Source organism: Odontesthes bonariensis, chromosome 14 (assembly GCF_027942865.1).
Source record: "Odontesthes bonariensis isolate fOdoBon6 chromosome 14, fOdoBon6.hap1, whole genome shotgun sequence".
NCBI lineage: Eukaryota > Metazoa > Chordata > Actinopteri > Atheriniformes > Atherinopsidae > Odontesthes > Odontesthes bonariensis.
Window position 1 is genome coordinate 6,500,987 of NC_134519.1, and position 20,962 is coordinate 6,521,948.

Below are 20,962 nucleotides of genomic sequence, written 5' to 3' on the forward strand. Positions count from 1 at the left end.
GATTTTTAAAGCCTTTAGTTGATCTATCGCTGCATAAATCAGCCCAATTGTGCAATTGGCCAGAGCTGCAGGCATCAAACAACCATCCATAAATACTGTAAGTGGAGCCGTGGCATTCAGAACTCAGCAAAAAGTCCCAAAACTGCAGGGCTCAGTGTTGATAAAGTTTACTGGAGGTGTTGTATAAAAACTATCCAGGTCAGGACTTCTTCTTCTAAAACAGAGCTCCTTCTAAGTGTTTGTCGGAGTTAGTTGGAGCCAAAAAAAGAGGCTGGAGAGAGTCAAAAATCCAATGCAGTCGAGTTTATTCAGGAAAAAGGGAACAAACCTGAGCAAACACACTTTTAACATCAGCATCTTTCTGTAGTTTTTATGTAGAAGCCTCGCTCCACTGTCTGTTTCCTTGAATGACTTGCTGCTATCAGTTGTGTGTTTTGCCTTTAAGGGATATTTTAGACTGGAACTACTACGCTGAGAAGACAATTCAACTTGGCTGTAAATGCAGGAGTTTAAAAAAAAAAATGTATTTTGAAATACGTGCTTTTATTTTGAAACCAGTACAACAGGAAGTAGCGCCGTTAGCTCCGTGAGCTTCACACAGAGACCGAGGAGCACCTGTAACAGTGATGTTACCTGCTAGTTTATTTTTATTTTATTACTCCATGCTTCGTATTGTTTGCTGTAATTGTGTGAATCTGCCAATTACTTTTTTATTTTTTTATTTATTTTAGTATTATTATTGTTTTAGATTATATACCTGTTCTATGTATTTTAATTTATTCTCGTATTTTATTCTTTTAATTTTTTGTTTTTATTTTTCTGTACAGCATTTTGGTCAACTGAGGTTGTTGTAAAGTGCTTTATAAATAAAATTGGATTGGATACTTTCTTTTCCGGTTCCGCAGCAGACAGTAACAGACTTTTACAAAATAAAAGCCTGTGAGCAACAGACTTTTACAATAATAAAACTTGCGTTAATGCGCAATAAAATATTTATCTGCGTTAAATAATCAACAACTTAACGCGATAATAATGAGTTAACTCGCCCAGCCCTAGTTCTTGTGCATTAGAGTATGTTTTATAACCAGCTTAATGTAGTGCATCTTCACAATACATGCAAGTTATTTCAATTTACTTCATAATAACAACTAAATGAATGGCTTACAGCAGAATGTTGTGGACTGCACGGTACCTACTTACTTCAGCATAATATAGAGTACACATTATAATGAGATATTTTGTAAGGAGGAAGGAAACAATATATTACAGCTCTTCTACAATTATACAGCTGCTAAATCCGGCTTAAAGGTCGGCTGTGGTGTGTTTGTGGGAGATTAAAATGCTCCCCACATTATGATAACACATACCAGTCTATTCTGCAGCAGGCATCGTGCACGTCGCATATAAACACCTGACGCCAGATAAATACATGCTCATTATTTGCTGACACCGTATTTACCAGCCGATTGTGTCGGCATCCCCCCCGACAGCTGCCGTTCCCGATGAGAGACGACCTCCCAGCAGATGTGATAAACTGCCATAACAACGTCAGAAAACTGCGGTGATGATTCTGCAGATTCTGACGGCCTTTATATGCTCTAAATCTAATGCGCTCCTCAACTCAGCAACAAGCTGCATCCTCGTGAACTCCCAGCAGCCACTCGTCATACGAATCAATCCATACGGTTCACAAATCATCACAGGAGGAGGCGGGGAGCAAAAACATGGAGGTGCAAACACAACAACAACAATTGTCTTTGGTTTCTAAATTGTCTTCCCATTTGTCTCGGTACCTAACTTACCGCACTTACTCTAGCACTAGTTATGCTCTTAGCTGTTTGGTTTTGGAAGGAAATGCACTTCTGATTTCTTGTGTCCTGAAGTTCTTTGGCCTACCGATGTGGAACACACTTATTGTAAGTCGCTTTGGATAAAAACGTCTGAGAAATGACCGTAATGTAATGTAATGTAATGAAAAAAATGAAAGCCTGATGAACAGATTGTGGCAGTTTTTCACAGACTGAGCTCATCTCCTTCGTCTCCATCAGAGAAAGCCTTTATTCACACACTTGTAACACATTTTCCTGACCAACGGTCTCCTGTGGTCGTATAAATGTCGTCCGTCACCCTCTGAAGGATGGTGGGAGTCATGTGACGTTTCTCTGGAGAGACGTTTGACAGTCGGGCTCGCAAAGCATGCAACGCTGTCATCTGCTTTTCACATCCTGTCACCTTCCAACAGCCACAGAGTTCCCGAAGTTCAGGAAAACACAGACAAACATCTGTCGGTGTCATTCTGTAACAAGGATTGTTGAATATTTCTTTATTAAGCAGGGAGGGTGATGGTGCTTTGACATCGTGTGACGTTAAGTAGGAGCTGCTTCTGAGGCAGCCTGGAGAAAGATCTTCGACTTCAGCTGCATCGACGCGTCACAGTGGGAAAACAGAGCTGCCCTGTACAGGCTTTTCTGCACGGTCAGTGTTTCTGCTTCAGGCATCAGAGGCCAGCAAATCCCTGCAGTAAGCACAAGTGTCACACAGACTCCCCTATTTGAATTAAATATGATACTTAGTCATTCGTGTTTTTGGGGTTTGAAGCCAAAGGTCTGAGGGCGACACATCAAACACAGCTGGAACAAATCACAATCTTTAAAATAGTGCCAGGATTCATAGCTGTAGCTTGGGAGGGGCGATCCAAATGAAGGACGACTGAAGGAGGCAGCAAAGACGGGCGGTGGAGAATAACTCCGGCTTTCTTCCAAAATTTAAGGCAGAAATGCCCAAATACAAACCAAACTAAATGACGACGTAGATCCACAGACAGCAACGATCTGGCACATGCCCGAGGTGACCGGAGAGCTATAAATACCGGGAGGGTTGATGAGTCGAGTGACAACAGGTGAGAATGAGACCAGAGGCAAGGCCAAGACCACTGAGGACATCTAGGGGTGAGGAAAAGAAACAAGGCTACAACAGAATATATGGCGGCTATTTTAGGGAGTTAGTCTATGTGGACCTACCCGAACCAGGGTTTGAATCCCATTCCTACTTATCTTTACCTCTTCTATTTCTACCCCTAACCGAACCAGGGTTAGTATCCCCACCCCGCTATGACTGGTGTGCAGTTGATGAGAGGCTGGGGTAGCTTGTAGCATTAAGGGAGTGACTCTGGGACACCAGTGATCATTGTCTAGCCTCCTGGAGGTGTCGTGGGCCCAACTAGAGGAAACACTGATGAAAGGTTCCCACCTGATGACCCCAATGACATGTTGGTCAGCACTGCTCACTGGTCTATATCAGGGAGTATAGGGTCTGGTCCATTTTTTCTTTAGCACAAGTTTCTTGTGTTTACCTTGAAACTTGTTGTCGTTCACCGTGACCCTGAGTGAAGCCGGTAACGCATGGCAGAATCCATTTGAGTGGTTTGCCGTTAAAGTCTTAGAATAAAAATATTTTACATCCTTTAAAGAGATTCCCTTTTTTGCGTCGGGTAGCCTCCATAACCTGCCAGCCGGAGACGTTGGAAATCTGACAATCAAAGCCCGGGGTAGCCTCGATGTGGCAGGACCAGGCATGCGGTGAGCACGCTCCAGCTCTACACATCCCGATTTTGTTTATACATCCAGAATCTGAGGGATCCACCTCTCTATAAACTTTAACACATCACCACCCTCTGCCTTTTCACATGTGCCCGGGATCCTGAGACTTTCTCGCTGTCTTCGGTTTTCATAATCCTGTAACGCTCAGTCAGCTCGTTGACCGTGTCAGTTAGCCCGATGGTTTTTCTGTCTCGGACGGGATCTTCTCCACCGCCATTATCCTTCCATCGGCCTCTACAACCCGGCCCCGATTTCCTCAACACTTGTGCCCTCCTCACATTTACTATCCTCTGGACATCTTCATGGCAAAAATATACAAACACAAAACCAAGCAGTCTTGGGGTCTGCTGGTAGTCGGCTCAATAATATAACTGGCAAAAATACAAGAATTTAATGCAACGGCCTTCAATGGGAAAACGGTTATTCTGGTGGAATATGGTAAAAATGTCAAATATCACTACTTTTCTTTCTACTGTAATGGCCCTGTTATTACAAAATTAGGTTTTATTGGAAGCCAATGCTGCATTTTTGACCACGAAGATGACCACAGGGAGTATCTGGCACTACAGTCCCTAATCTTCCACATATCCAAGACTCCAAACACCACCAACGACTCATCCAAAAGAGATCGTCTTAGTTTGGCATTTCAGAGAGGAGCTGCTGCAAAAGTGTTCCAAAGACATTCCCCAGAGTTAATACTCAGTAATACCTTAATTAAGTGGTCAAGAATAATGTCATGCAGTTATAAAGCAGTAGGATGTGCCGGAGCTGCAGCAGAGCATGGCCGTTCAGCTGCTCGCATCACCGAAAGTCCCAATACAACAGGAGTACAGCTAAAAACACCAAAACCCAAACAAAGGCACCAGGAAATAACTAAACCACAGCAAAGACTAAGAAAGCAAAAGATAGAAAACAAAGAAACACTAAAAAAATGTGCAGTGGGTCAGAACCCTCCTTTCGGGCTCTGGGGATGACCCACAAATGCATCAATCACATCAAAACAGCTATAAAATAAAGAAATCAATACATAAATGAATACAGAAATTTAATTAGAGTAAATAATACTGTTGTTCTGGCCATCCCCACCCTGGTTGGTCCCTGTGTGGCCTTCCTGATTCTGGGTCTGATCCAGTGCTCTGGTGTCTCGGGCCGGACTCTTTTATTCCCATTTAAATTCTCTTTTTCATTCTTTATTATTTTATACTTTTGTTGGGTTTTTTTTTCTGTCGGTTGTGGTAAAAGTAGTGAAGGTTGCTACTTTTTCCTTTATTATTATCATTATTAGTTTTATTTACATTATTATTATTATTTCTAATCTAATTATTATGATTTATTATTGTTGTTCATTTATTCAGGGTATTTTATTCTGATAAACAGACAAAGATTGACGGAGTGAGTCTAAGTTTGTGCTGCTGCCCTTTAAGAAGCAAAAAAAATACATTATTAATGCATTTGTTGTAAAGTTCAAAGCGTGTAGCCAAAACCGTGGTGACGAACGTCACATTATGTGTTACTTCATCCAAAAAGTCATCAACTGATCCGAGTGTGAGAAGCTCTGAGGCGTACCTTTCCTTTGACGCTGACTCTGGTGTACGTCGGCTGGACGTCTACGTCTATCAGGGAGGTGTCCATGTGTCTGTGAGGAGAGGCAGCGGAGTTTCACAGAGTGTTCCCAACTTGAGTTTTTACCAGCATTTCCATCAGGTAGATTTGATGCTGCGTCGGTAGCCGAATCGATTTGATTTGTTGTAAACAATCACAACACAAGAAGGTCAGCTTTGGAGGCACTGAGCATTGTTGTTATGAAGTGCTTCAAGCGGCTGGTCTTAGTACACATCAAGAAAAACATTCCTCCCTCCCTGGACCAACACCAGTTTGCCTACGGGTCAACTGAGGACGACATTTTCCTGGCGCTTCACACCGCCCTGCCTTACCTGGAGTGGTGAAAAAGCTGCAAGCCATTAAAATGAACAACCTTGGTGTAGCTGCCATCAGTGGCAGTTGTGCATTTTCTTTATTTTTTAGTCAATTTCATAGTTTGAAATGGATAAGTTAAAGCAAGGTCAAATAATTCAGGTTTATTAACATCTAAGTGTAATATATATTGTTGTTTTGAAATGCATATTTCAGGGTTGCGTGAGTGTTCATGGTGGAACCAATGTTTAAGTTGTTGTTGGGTTTGGATTGATTTTTCAGTTGCACACCACACTCAGTAGAGGGCAGCATGTGTTTCGTGCCCTAAGGTGTAAAGAAGACGTACTCTGTGAGGCGTTTGTTGACCCCTTCGGGTTGGTGTGTTATGTATTCATGTGTAAGTAGAATGTTTGTGGTGAAAGACGTTGAGTTTCTGTAAGTGAAGCGTCTTAAAGGTGATACAGAATGTGTTTGATATTTTTTGCTAATGACACCACTGATGGTGAATGTTCATTGTTAAGTGATATTCTTTTATTCTCTGTGAGAATGATTTTTGTGTGAAATGTATTATTTTGTGTTTTTTGTATAGTTCTCACGGCATCGTTGGTGAGAAGCATCTGATTAAATGCCAGTAAATATCAAGAACGCCTTGTGTCCGTTTATCCCCTTGGAGGGAGTCACACTTGGACTGAACACACACCTGTGCAACTGGGTCTCGGACTTTCTTACCAGCAGACCACAGACGGTGCGCACTGGTAACCACACCTCCATCACCCTTATCACTGGAGCTCCTTAGGGCTGTGTGCTTGGCCTCTCCCTGATTCTAATATCATCATTAGGTTTGCAGAAGACCCAATCGTGTTAGGTCTGATCAAAGAGGATGAGAAACTGGAGCCGGGACAGAACGTTTGGATAAGCCAGACCCGATTGATGCTGTATGACCTTTGAATGGTCAACATTGTGATTTATGGCACCAGTAGATTTGCCGAAAACATATGACATGCCAATATGGTGCCAGTATGTTTCCTTATAGAAACCATGTGGTGAAAATGAATAGAATCTTTGTTCGATGTCTTACATCTGATGCATGCGAGCTGTACTGTTTTGAAGAATATTCTCCACTAAAGACTCTTGCTTCCAGTCTCGTTGATTTCAGCCTCACCTATTTGGACTTTTAGTCATGTTGGCATCAGGATGGCTGCCCAGAAAACCCTCCTAACAAACCAAGAACACAACAAAAGACAAAGAAGCTGATCCTGGATTCAGGAGACGGAAGCACGGGAGCCCCCATCCCATCAACATCGGTAGTGAGAGGGTGGGGGGTGGTCCGGAGCTTCTGATTTCTTAGGGTCTACATCAGCTAAAGACGTGCCATAAACTATTAACACATCACAACCTGTCTTAGGAGCAGGTTTTACCCGACAGCCATCACTCACTCCCCCAACAAATCCGCTGAACTGGTCACCTGCCACTCTCACCACCGCATTACACGTCCACTGTTTCTGTCAACATGTCCACTACTACAGTATTCATCATGATCTATTCTGGTCACTGGAATTCCTGCTACTTTCTGTCTACCCCCTCATGACCTCAGCGGAATAACATAACATGTATATTTATATTCCTGTGCTATACTTTATATTTTATATATTGGATCCTATGTATATATACTTTTCCAAGCTACGAGCACCTCATTCAGAATGTATTTTGTCTGTGTTTGTGTGTCTTTATACTTACTTTAAGTCATTTATGTGCATTTGCTGGCTTGTTCAAAACATTGTACTTTTACATTGACAATAAAGGCCTATCTATCTACCTATTTACATGACTTATACTGATAAATGGAAAATACACAGCTACATATAGCATTCATACATATATGCAGTGGGTAGAATCGCACACAACTCAAGCCATTTTTAACATAATATTTTAGAAATGAAAGTGCTGAGAGTTTTCTGCTCACACTTCCTACCTGTAAACCGCCAGGTCCAAAACAATTGTGTTGTTTTCTTCATCTTCAGTTAGAGAGAAATCCAGCCTGATGATACACAGAAAGAAAAAGTCCAAACTTTAACAACAACTTCCAGGCACTGGACAACAAGTCCTCCAAACAAAACAGCCAAATATGTCTGTTCATGCCCTTTATTATTGGTTGGGTTAGAGCAATAACACCAAAACTAAAGGATAAAGGATGAGGAGGAAATATATTCTTTTGACAATGACACTGTTACATAATGTGTCCCTATGATATTATGGAAAAAAATGACCTCCTCTATTTGAAAGTCTGAAGTTACAATCAGCTCAAAACTGAGGAAAAACTCAACCCTGGCATTTTGTTTTGGACCTCGTATATCTAGAAAGGTTTCAGTCAGTGAACCGTTCAGATTTTCAGGGGAAACTCAAGTCACTTTACAAAGTGATCTCTCCAACTTTCTCCATAAATCCCAACTTCAGCTTCAGATGATGGTGTATTCACTGTACCTCAGAAGTGGGAAGTTTAAACTACAATTTAATCACAAATAACACATGGGAGCCTGATGGATCGTTATGAATTCACAGACAAATATTCGTCTTCAGCAACTGTTCATCCTCCCACTGAATCAGACCGGAGACTTCTGTCTGTCCTGTTTCTGGTGAAATTAGACATGTTTACGGGGTCTACAGTGGGTTTCATATGTTTTATCTGCATTTAAACCGTGAGATGCTGCAATTCAAGGTCTGTTGGGCCAAGTTCTTTTTATTTTATGGTGCGTGGTCTGAGTTTTCGGGTTATTTTCTTCAATAATGCACTCCAAGATTTATGAAGAACCACAGATCTGAAAAGAAAATTAATGTTATATTAACGTACTGTCTCCCTGTCGAACTCTGCGTTACATTAACAATCTCTTCTGCCCTCAGCATACTAATACTTTGTACATATATTTTTATTATTTTACATTTTATTACTTTATTTTATTATAATTATATTTTTTGTTTTATTGCACCAAACAGACCAGGCCAAATTCCACATGATGTGAAAATTACTTAGCAATAAAATCTTTTCTGATTCTGATTCTTATTCTGAAAAAGGTGGGCAGAATGGATTCCATTGGCTCCTTTTACGCCCTAAAATGATCCATTTGAACAAAGGTGTAAATTACTGGATTAAAAAGGAGCTGCTGTGCTGTTTCTGAGTTATTTTGATCAAAGCACGTTGCAGATATTTCATTTAGACCTTTAAAAAGGGCAGAATACGCCTCCTTTAACTTAATTACAGGTTGTTAGTGTCTGTATGAGCCAATGAGTGTGGGGTAATTTAACAGGAGGACAGTCTCCTGCAGAGGTATACGTCTGTATTTTACATACAGACTATAAAAATGGCTTTTTAGTGCCACAAAACATCCAACAATAAACCCAGAAAAAAGACACCACAAAGCTAATTTTGATATTATAGAAACTCAACAAAAATAAGCAGATTCGATCTGATGAGCGATTCAAATCCAGGAATTGATATTTACTAGGTTACTCTGCTTCTGGAGGTGAGGAAACTGGTGGTAACAGTAATGAGTAATCAGATTTGTTCTCGGCTAACGTCCTTCTCAGCTAACAAGCCTACTGATTACCATTAAAATGCTAACATGAAGCTAATTTGCTTTCACAGTGAACACACTGTGCAGTATTTTCTTTTTTCTTTTGTTGGAAATGGGCCTAAACTTTCATAATTTTTCGCAGTTTGCTCCCGTTTGTTTAAATCCATACTTTTGTTTCTTTTTTACTAAGAATGTATATTTAAAATACTTTCAAAAAGCCCGATAAAGAGATGTTGTTTGGTTTGGGTAAAGCTTGTGATATTTTTGTTTGACCTTTTTGATGCTCATTGAAAGTAGCTTTAAAGGTGGTGAGAACACTGTCAACCAAGTTGTAAAGAAATACATTTTATCTCAAATGTTTTAGAAACTGTGTCATTTCTGGGCTCATACTTGGGCTCGTTGACGTTCATTACTCGTCCGTCCGTCGTGATCAGCGTCCTCGGGGCTTTGGGCTTCTTCTCTTTCTCCCTGCAGAGAATCAGGACGGCATTAGTGGGGTAAAGACTCTGCTGTGGAAGTGTTTCTAAAGATGACAGCACTTAAGTTATGGGAAGCCACCTCCCCTCCGAGAGAATCCATAAAGACTGGAAATAATATACGACATGAGGGCTTTCAATAAAATATGCATGTTATGAGGTTACTTTACCTCTTGGCTCTTGATAGCTTGTTTTCTTGTGGTTTACACCAAACAGATCCACTCAATTAGAAAACCTCGGTCATGATTCATGGCCAGAGCTGACGAAGATAATGGATTTAAAATGCAGGACTTGGGTTAGAAGCAACAGAGATTCTACTGAAATAACAAAAGGTGCTGCGAGGAAACCCAAGGATTTGAACAGAAAACTAACAAACAAAAGATAAAGAAATAACAGGGCTGACTGACTAATGGGTGGAAAGTGAAGGAAACAACGACAACCCACAATGGACCGACTGCCAGAGTAGCAACGAGAAGATCTGGCACTGAACGTAGAAAACCAAGGAGTATATGTGGTAGAATGGGTGATCAGGGAACGGATGGAGGACATTTGGGGATGGTGACAGGTAGGGATACATTGATACCGATACCAGTATCAGTATCAATGTATCCCCAGTGACAGGTAGCAGCGTAAAAAACCAAGCTGAGAAACTGACCAGAACAAAGACTAAAAGCTAAACAGAATCCACAAGAACTTAAACAGATACTGACGAACTGCACAAAGGGAGTCAAACTCAGGCAAAGAACAAACGCAAACCAAGGCTGACTAAAAAAAAAACATGAAAACGACCTCAGCCCTGTTTATGTCACGCTCCATGGTTTTTGTGTACTGGGATTCTGTCTGTTGGTTTCCTTCGTCTTCCACTGGTTTGGTTATTTCTTCGTGCCTCGGTTTATCCTCTGTCCTGTGTTCTCTGTATTCTCTGTGTTTTAAGCATTTTGTTTAAACTTCCTTTCTTGCATTCTGTGCTCAGTGTTCAGATTGGAGTGTCTCTTGTCCATAACCCTAAATGTTGCCTTGGTCCTTTCCACACCCGTCTCTAGTCAATGAGCCCCACAGTATTTATGCTCCTTTGTTAATCTCCGTCCTTGTTCGATCATCAGCTGCTTTCACCGGTTGGTCCTCTCTGTTTCTCTTCCTCTCTTATCTGGTTATTTCTTGGTTATTTCTTGGTTTCTCTTAATAAAGACTTCAGTGCCTCCGGACTACAGTTTCCTACATTTGGGTCCTTCACAACCGTTCTCCACCGACAGGGTAACTGTTTACAACACATCCTCGCTTTGCACTGCTTCTGTGTTTTGTCTCGGTTTTTGTTCCGTAATATTTCAGGTGTCGCTGTTCATCTGAGGTTGTTTTTACCTCATTTTAAGACCGGGTAGAGACCAGATGTGTCCTGATATGTAAGACCGTAGAACTGACTGTATTACAGTTGGGTTTTTGTCTTGTATCCATGTCTTGTCATTTCCTGTTTTATTTTGAAAAGTAACTCTCTTGTTTCAGGTCACTTGCCCTTCCTCATGTGTCTTATAGTCTGCGTCTCCCTTTGTCTCGTGCCTGAGTGTTTCGTTCTGTCGTTCACCGAAGTCTGCCACAGTCACAGCAAACCTTGCCTTGCCTTGCTAGTTCGAATACTAAGCCACGATCCTTTGCCTCCTTGCGAGTGATTTTTTGTTGATTTTTTTGTTGTAAATTACATAAACTAGTCTTAAGTTTTCATAGCCGTTTTTGATAGCCTCCTTTAGGAGTGATTTTTGTTAAAGATAACGTTTCAAAGATTTTGTAGAGCCTCCGGTTTTTTAGGAGTGCATTTAGTTGTTTTTCCTCCTTAGGGAGTGATTTTTGGTTTTATAGTTCATAGTTAATTGCCCTCCTCTTAGCAGAGTGAGGGCAATTGTTTTTTACTCTTTTCTTTATTAGGTTTTATATTATATATAGAATAACATTTTCATAGCTTATTATTTCATCACTGCGTACTGGTGGTTGGAAATATATATATATAATAAAATCTGCCCAATTGGATACTCTGCATCTGAGTCCTCCTTCAAGCCTAGGTCTGACAAAAAAGATGCATTTATTGTAAATGGAGCTGTAAGCACGTACATGTGGTCATACAGTTTGCTAAATATGAAATGCTTTAACTTTAACCAGGTTTTACAAAGTGCTTTATGAGCTCTGAGGAGTTCAGGTTCTTCTGCGTGGACACGCGTGTAGAGGCCGGGCTTCAAATGACCAAGCTTCCATTGCTATTTGACATTATTCTAATTCAGCCAAAGTTATTTACCGATTTAATCATAAATCAGAACATTAATATTGAAAAAGTAATGTTTTTTATGGAGATGTTTTTAAGCTGGAGCCACATCAGAGTTAAAGGGTTTACTGCACTGTTGTTACTATCAGCGGCACAACCACTTCACTTCCATCCATCCATTAGAGCCGCGGAGCAGCAGACGAGTGTTTAGCGCTCTGCGGAGGGTCGGCCATCATGACCTCAGCGATCGTAGATCAGCCACGAAGAGGAAGAGTGTGACAGCGTGCTCTAAGATCCTTCAATCTGCTTAACTGCAGGATGTTAAGCTAATATTTTTATTAGAGGGGTGGGCTGCACGGACTGAGAATGAGTTTTAGTGATGGGGAGCTGGCTGAGCTGGGTTAAAAGCTTAATGACCACCATGTTCGTCCCTGTTAGGGCCGTGTAGAGTCCAGCACGCCATGGCGTCTCCAGATTTACAGTTAAAGCAGGAGAATTAATGGTATCTCCATCTTAAACATGGGATTTTTCTCATTTTTTTACCATGACGACATAAACTGCTACAGTAAAGTAACAATTCTAATGTTTTTGATCCACAAAATCTGAGGTAAATACAACCTCAGATGGCCCAACAGAGCACCTAAGACCATTTTTGTCCGGCTGAATGTGTACATTTAAACCCACTGTATGATCTGAGAGTGTTAGTCCGTATTTGAGAAGCTTGATTTCAGTCAGACTAACATGTTTACATGCATTTTAAAAGTCTGCTTTATAAGGCTGTTGATAAGGTCACAGAGTGGCTCACTCTATAAGTTGCTCTCCTCTAAGGGATGTGACAGGTCGTCCATCAGTCAGCTGAGTCATGGAGACATCAGTGTGACGGCTCCTCTGCTGATTGGAGTGGAGTTCAGAGCTGAGGACGATCTGTTCAGACAGCGTTCAGTTAGCAACTTAACCCTCTCTGGATGCATCTACAGCCTGTGCAGAGCGCAGCTTTGCTGCGTGTTCCTGTGACACAGAACCGTGTAGTACAGTTTCAAATAGCAATCACATACTACTGGAAAAATTGCATTGGCTAAGCTAATCCTTTGAAATGGTTCAGTCCATTAAACAAAAAAGGGGACACTGGAAAAAATCTAAGTCTTACCAAGTATATTTGTCTCATTTCTAGTCAAAATATCTCATTACACTTAATATAAGACACAACTGCCTAACAAGCACCATTTCAGCCAGATATAGGGACTTGTTTGAAGACAATACATCTGGAATATCTTGTTAAAAGAAAAAGTCTTGAAAACAAATTGTTTTGAGTCACATATCATATGAAACAAGCTTTTTTTGACATTTGAAGAGGTTTTTAAGCTAATTTCAAGATCACTTTTATCTCAAAAGTCCCAAATATCACATCTTATTTCAAGAAATCTTGACAAGCCGATTTTCACTAGTTCCATTGGCAGATTTTTTTGCTTATTTCAAGCAAAAACGTCTTGTATTTGTTGTTTTTCCTACTTATTTCTGGAGGGGCATTTTTTTCAGTGAACTGTATTAAACTTGAACTTGACAGTTTATCAATACAAAGAAAACACATTTTACTGAAATTATGATCAATCTAATGGGAAATTAAGCTAAATTTTCTTTTAAAAGATGGAAATTTTATGTATTTTCACGATTATTTCACGTTTAAATTATATTTCTGTAATCTTATTTTTAATATTTCCCCATATTTAGGATTCCTTTTAATACCCAGTAGTATGATGACACTTTTATCTTATTTTATCTTTTTTGTTTTGTTGTATTTTATTGCTTTCACTGTTCTTTTATTGTTTTTATTTGTTTTTACTTATTCTTCTCTTTATTCATTACCTGCTGTAAAGCACTTTGGTACACCGTAATGACTGTCTGTAAAGGGCTGTATAAATAAAATACATTTACATTAACATATTTAAATAAAACTGAGAAAAATAATAAAATAGCACAGGCAAAAATCTGGAAATATTACACATTTTGTTAAAATGTAGTTATCTTCTTCACTTAAGAAAGAAATGAGCCAAAAATGCTCGATAAATGAAAGGCTGTTTACTTAGTAATGAACCTTTCTGTGGTCAGGGTTAATAAATTAAAGGAAAGCCTGTGTTTCTGGCTTCTTTTCTTGGATTTTTGCCCAGTCAGAAGTCAAATATTGGAACGCCATCCTCCCCTATGAGGCTAAAACATTTAATATCATATTCAAAATGAATGTTTTCATATCAGCATTCCCCAACACACACGCTATCTCATGCAGACAACCCTTTTATTAAAATCTCTGCCTCCATCCCATCCACCCACTTGATTAACTGCACCCATTCATCAGCCTGTCAGATTCCCAGACCTCAGAGCCTCGCTGTGTGTTTGCGGTTCGGATCCACGGGCGAACGGTCGGATCCTCTCGGAGGAACGGGGAGAACCGTCTCCTCTTTGACCTTATCACGGATTCCACCTTAAGAGCAGGAAATTCATCTTCCCTGACATTCCGGTGACGGCACGACTGCATGCATTAAGTCAGCGCGCTCTGACAGCTGACCATAAAAAGGAGAACGCCACGGTTTAATGCTCGGGCAGCATCCGGGCCCTCGGATGTTTCCGTGATGTGGTTCAGAAAGCATTCCATCACCTGTTGGCCTCCAATCCATCAATGCAAACCCACCTCTTATCAGCAGAGAGGTTTTTCTTTATTGTGTTTCCGTCATTTCTTTCCAAGACCCCACAGCAACTAAGGCGGGAGGAGATAATTTCAGACTCTTTTTTTTGGCAGATCCTCAGCAGAAGACGGAGGGCTGATTAACCCACTGTGACAGAAACACTATGCACACAGTCAGATTAAAGACCCTGAAATACCTCCAGGCCCCTGGAAGTAGTTTCCAGCTGGGAGGGGGGCAGGGGTGGAGCAGTGATTTTAAATGTGGGGGTGTTCCAGGGGGGGCACATGAGCGCCACATCAAGCCCACAGACACGACGCTGAAGTTGGCATCCGATTCGGGAATTAAATGGATGGGCATAAAGGGCCATTTCACTGCATTTTGATCGCCCTAAACTAGGTCCTGTATGGAAACTACAATAGTTAAACTGCTCAAATCTGCATGGAATTATTCTAAAGAGGCTGTAGATTTATTAAAACCTTGTTTGGGATTTGTGAAACCTTTTTCTGATTTATAAAAATGCAGAACAGGGTCATTTTTTTGTATTCTCATCACCCTAAACTAGGTCCTGTATGGAAACTACAATAGTTAGACTGCTCAAATCTGGATGGAATTATTCTAAAGAGGGTACAGGGTCTTTAAAACACATTGTATGTTGGTGAATTACGAGGGTGGGCAAACCGTTAATATAATACATCCATGGGGCAAACGGGTTTACCTTTGGAAAATGTGGGGGGGGTGAAATCATCTTGCTGTAAAAGTGGGGGTGTTGAAACACCCCCATCCCCCACGGGTGCGACGCCCATGGAGGGCGGTTAAGTCATGTGAGAGCCGGGTGTTCATCTTACGCAGCTCGGCTTTACTGTGGCTGGAGGTGTTATGGAACGCCATGAGTCAACGGCGTGTCCTCGGGTCAGCAGAGGGTGAACACGCACTGAAGAAGCTTTTCATGGAGCAGAAAAACGAGCCACTCGGTCACGCAGCACTTTACAAATAAGCTGCGAACAGTCGATGAATCCTGGACCCGAGGCTGTTTGTTACGGTCAGTGCGGGAGGTTTTTTATGATTCATGAGCTTTATGATTTCAGAGGAGAGTGAAAAGGGAAGAACAGAATCAGAACATAAGAGAAACAATCTGGTGTTAAAATGAGGTGAATCCAACCTCGTATGACATGTTACACTGTGTCATGTTAAACTGAGACGAAATATGTTCACAATGAGTTACTCAAATACTTGTCTTGAATACGGAAAAATCCAATAAACAGAATGTTGAAAAAAAAAAAAGAAAGTGGGAAACAACCATGCAGAGATGGGACCAAGTCACACATGTGCAAGTCCCAAGTAATTTTTTCTTAGGCAAGGCAAGTCAAGTCCTGTAATAGGTCAAGTCACCTTATTATTGCAGTTTTACCTGCAGAATCTGATCTTAATAAAGTGAAAACACAAAGATATAAGTAACTGTCAGTAAACATCATTGGCCAATGTGTCCAACCTGTCCACCCCGTTTCATATCAAGCTAACGTTAGCTAACTACCGACTAGGCTAACAGGATAACATTAGCTAATTTGACAAGCACTTACTGGTCAGAATGGATCTTCAAATGACGAACAAAGTTGGAAGTCATTCAAGTTATCATGTCTCAAGTCAAGTGCCGAGTCTTTAACTTCCAAGTCCGAGTCGAGTCTGAAGTCTTTTATTTTTTGTCAAGTCACAAGTCATCAAAACAGCGACTCGAGTCGACTCGAGTCCAAGTCACAGTGACTCGAGTCCCCATCTTTGCAACCATGACTTTTAATTTTCATCATCTGAAGTGACGCCGTGGCTCAGAAAGAGTTCTGAGATGTTTTTTTCTGATAAACATTTTACCCTCGACCCTCTCATCTGTTCCAGTTGTGTTGAAAAAAGCTCAAAAACAGTTAAAAACTGGTAATGTCCTGACTGTCCAAACTGGTAACAGTTTGTCCTGCGAGCAGAGCTGTGATGGTTTAATATTCAGATGCTGTCGGGGGTTCTCTGGAATCACGGAGCCCACTTCCACTGTCAGATCGCCCTTGGACAGAAAATGAATCCCACACTGACCCTGAAGCCTCGGAGGACCCGGGGTGAGTGTGGGAGGCCTTTAATGGGTTGATTATCACTCTTCAGATCTATTACATGTCGGTTTTATTTGTGTGCTCTTCAATCACAGTTGCACTCCCGGCTTCGTGACACCCAAATTATAGAACAGAAGAGTATATATACGGCACAAAGTGAAAATAACAGCGACACAGCTGCAGACAAGGTGCTTTAGTGACAACAACCAGAAAAACAGCCTTCAACCAAGGACACAGCAGCTCAGACTTAAATACCTGCTCATCACTGCCAGCGGTTACTTATTCCAACCACTCATCTTATTCTAAACTTATTTATTTTAATGACTAAATGAGTTGAAAACAGGATATTTCTTCACATGTTACAGAGCAAAGTCCAGTTAATGAGTCGAACCAAAGTTGCATCTATAGTTGGAGGAAATCATTCAGTTTTTAATGCATCGAGATGCCGATTCATTTCACAATGTTAAAAATAGATTTTCTAAACATTAACTAATAAGGTGGAGGTAAAGCAGAAGTGAAGCGCCTCGACGGTTCACACAAGTCAGTTAATTTCAGTTTTATGCATAAAGCGCCAAATAAACAGCAAACGTCATCTCAGGGCACAGATACAGTCCAATTCAAGCCAATTCTTTGTAATACAATAAAACTAGGGCTGGGCAACGATTAAAATGTTTAATCTAATTAATCACATGATTTCCCTGATTAATCACGATTAATCGCATTTGTACGCAAAATCCAAACATTTCAAAAGTAGTGTATAGCTTTTGGCATTTAGTTTTATTTTAAATGTGCTGCCATATGAATGAAAGTGCCATAACATTTGTTGTGCAAACACACTTTTAACATCAGCATCTTTCTGTAGTTTTTATGTAGAAGCCTCGCTCCACTGTCTGTTTCCTTGAATGACTTGCTGCTATCAGTTGTGTGTTTTGCCTTTAAGTGATATTTTAGACTGGAACTACTACGCTGAGAAGACAATTCAACTTGGCTGTAAATGCAGGAGTTTTTTTTCAATTTATTTTGAAATACGTACTTTTATGTTGAAAGAAGTAAAACAGGAAGTAGCGCCGGTTAGCTCCGTTAGCTTCACACAGAGACCGAGGAGCACCTGTAGCGGTGATGTCTAACTTTAAAATGGCAGAGTAAAAGTTCCGTACCCTTCTCCATGTTTGGTGGATCCGCCGATTACTTTCTTTTCCGGTTCCGCAGAAGACAGCAACAGACTTTTACAAAATAAAAGCCTGTGCGCAACAGACTTTTACAAAATAAAAGCCTGTGAGCAACAGACTTTTACAAAATAAAAGCCTGTGAGCAACAAACTTTTATAATAATAAAACCTGCGTTAATGCGCGATAAAATATTCATCTGCGTTAAACAATTAACAAGTTAACGCGATAACAACGAGTTAACTCGCCCAGCCCTAAATAATATCAAACTCATTTAATGCCAATTAGAAAAAAGCTGCCCAGCTAAAGGAAATCAACAGATTGGATTAAAGATGTGAGAAATCAGTCCCGCTTTGCCTTAAAAGTTAGCACATAGAAGCACTTTGGCTTCTCTGAAGCTGAACTGGGATGTTTTGGAAACACAACAAACGAGCAACGTCAAAGCTTCGACTCAGCTCAGAAAGGGAGAAGCAAATTACAAACTACAGCAGCTTTTATTGCTGATTATTTGTGTCCTTGTCTTGAAACCAGGGCTTTTGTGCGATGTTGCACACTTCAGAGCCAAGATGCAGCGTCCCGTCTTAAATGCGTCTTACTGACACACTCGACAGCAATAAGGAAGTCGTGGGTTAGGATGCCTCTAACATGTGACGCCATGCCGCCACAGGATCTAACGTCACATCATCATACATTTGTATCACAGATGATAGAATCTTAGTTTTCCATCAGAATGTGCCGACATCTATTAATTTACTCTAAATGTGCTGCTGCAGGCACACTTTACTTTTCCTGTTAGTTCTGTTTCAGTGGTGAGAAACAATTCAACCTCTCAGTTAACCGACCGCATCTCCTCCATTTGTTTTATTAATGAAGATATGAGAAGTGAATTATTATTCATGATGCAATGTCACCAAAATATGGAGAAGAGAAAGAGAAAAAGATTGTTTTGTGCTCGGCAGAGATTCCCACCACTGGTTACGTCCTATAGCTTTGGGCCCATCCATGTGTTTGAAGCGATGCTAACTCTGTCGATAAGCTGGGCACCAAAACGAGGACAGTATTTGATTTTTGAACATTACGTTAAATTGTTGGTCTCTCGTGAGCTATCAGAGGAAAACAAACAGCCTCCCAAAAGGAAATCAGGTATATTTAAAACAATGTCAGACAGAGGCTTCACACAATGATAATTCTGTTTAATCCGTCAGTAGTTGGGTTTTCACTGTCGTTTTATCTAAAACTTTTGAATATTTCACTTTTAAATGGGCTTCCTGCTTATTTATGAGATCTCCAGCGTCAGCAGGAAGATCTACAGTCATTGATGAGGTGAAAACTGATCAGTTCTCTGGAGACGAAAAACTTAATTAACACCCAGGAAAGAGGGTCACCTCAAAGGTGAGCGCTAATTAGGGGGACGGTAGGAAAAATAATTACACTCACAACTGACCAGCGCTGCTATTTGATTGGTTCAGAGACTTAACAGGATTACTGTTGTGATCCATGTTCAAAGAGAAGAAGGCGGAGCAAAATGCTGCCCAGAGTTGTCTCAAAGTTGAACAAACCAAGGGCGCCGAAGAATTGGAAATCCAAGAACTCAAAGCAGCAGGACACAAAAACCAAGGCGTGAAGACCAAGAACCGATACACCAAACTCTTTTTTATAAATGTTTCAGTAAAGCACTGCAACTATTTATTGTTTTACTGGAGCTATAAAAAGAAATGAGGGGTGCATTAAGACTTTTGCAGAAGAACTGAAGCTTTTAAATGTTAGACTCTTCGCCTCTTTCTGCTTCACTTTCCATCTTATTCAAAACTTTCTGCCTGTTGACGTCTAATTGAACGGTTTTTACTTCCCTCCACTCCAACTAAACTTTAATTGTTACATATATAATCTCGTTTGGATTATTTAATGGCTTTAAAGGGATAGTTCGCCTCTTTTGACATGAAGCTGTATGACATATATTAGCAACATCATTTATGAACATCTTCTTACCCCCTGCTGCGTCCTGTGAGCAGAGTTCCAGCCTCGTTTTGGTGTTGATGAAGGTAGTCCGGCTAGTTGGCTAGGGCTTAAAAAATAAAGCGTTTTGCTTTAAAGTCCCTCTTAATTTGTACTTGTTGGACAGCGGTATAAGGGTGGTGAGGACCTGGACGTGTGGTGGAATTGGGTTTGATCGGCGTGTTTCTCTCTGGCTCTAGCAAGCTGCATATTTGCAGCAGCACAGTCCTTGGCAATCTTAATCTCGATGTCAGCCATTCGTCTGTCTCCACATGGGTATCTACACGGTCTCGGAACACACGCTCTCTTCCAAGAGCCTGACGCGCTAAGGCATCCAAAAGTAGCAAAAGAGCCGCTTGTATACAGAGTCAAATTAACCTTCAATTAGTGCATAATTTAAGTCAAACAGAATAATGTCAGCATAATTATGGGGTATAATGTATATATTTATTTATGTTTGCTTCAAAGTAATTAAATATACAATCCATTAGTCAAGCAAACTTGATTTGAATAACAGCGACAGACTATTTTAGGAAACTCCTAGGACAGCTCTGGATCACTCGTAAATTCTGTTCGTACCTGAAAGAAAGCGTAAAATACGAAAATATTGGTGAATGTGCAAATTCTCTTAAATCACTCGTACGCACGATTTAAGAACAAATCTGTGCGTACGAACGGTTGTTGCATGAGGTCCAATGTTCATGCACGATATTGCTAGTATGGGATGTCATACAGCTTCATGTCAAAAGAGGCGAACTATCCCTTTAAAGCTGTGAGTCTGCTCATCACTGACGTCACAGTCTAAATCTGACAGTCTGATTTCCGTCACTGCCTCTTCACCAGCCGTTACTTTCATGAGTCACAAACAGAATCCTCTCGGGCGTCTGACCCTGCTGACGCCACCAGAACACTTTGCTCATTAAGCTCCTCATTAACCCGACAGGTGAACCTGGACCTTCTCAGAGAGCCAACGCAGCTTCAGCTGACCTGCAGAAGTCATGTTCACATCTTCATGCCATCCTCCACTAAAAGAATAAAGTGATTGATGAGGTGATTAAAGGGCGTTTTATAAACAGGTGTGCATGCTGAGGTCAGAAGTCTGCATCCAAAGAAACAGTGAGTTCATACATAAAGTATAAAACCTGAGGCCATGTTTTTATTATTTAATCAAGCTGCAGACAGATAGCATCTTCCTCACTCCTGTGGAGCACTAAGATTAATGCGGTT

The 20,962-nt window shown here is 40.7% G+C and overlaps 1 protein-coding gene across 2 annotated transcripts in view; it reads right to left on the reverse strand.

Moving 5' to 3' along the window:
- dnaaf11 (dynein axonemal assembly factor 11) overlaps window positions 1-20,962 on the reverse strand; it is a 52,474-nt gene that overhangs the window by 19,679 nt on the left and 11,833 nt on the right. For both annotated transcript variants that reach the window (XM_075482154.1, XM_075482153.1), the window contains 3 exons: window positions 9,473-9,550; window positions 7,486-7,551; window positions 5,166-5,235 (listed from right to left, as the gene is read on the reverse strand). In XM_075482154.1, coding sequence (XP_075338269.1) covers window positions 5,166-5,235; window positions 7,486-7,551; window positions 9,473-9,550 — 214 coding nt within the window. The remainder of the gene's footprint in view (window positions 1-5,165; window positions 5,236-7,485; window positions 7,552-9,472; window positions 9,551-20,962) is intronic.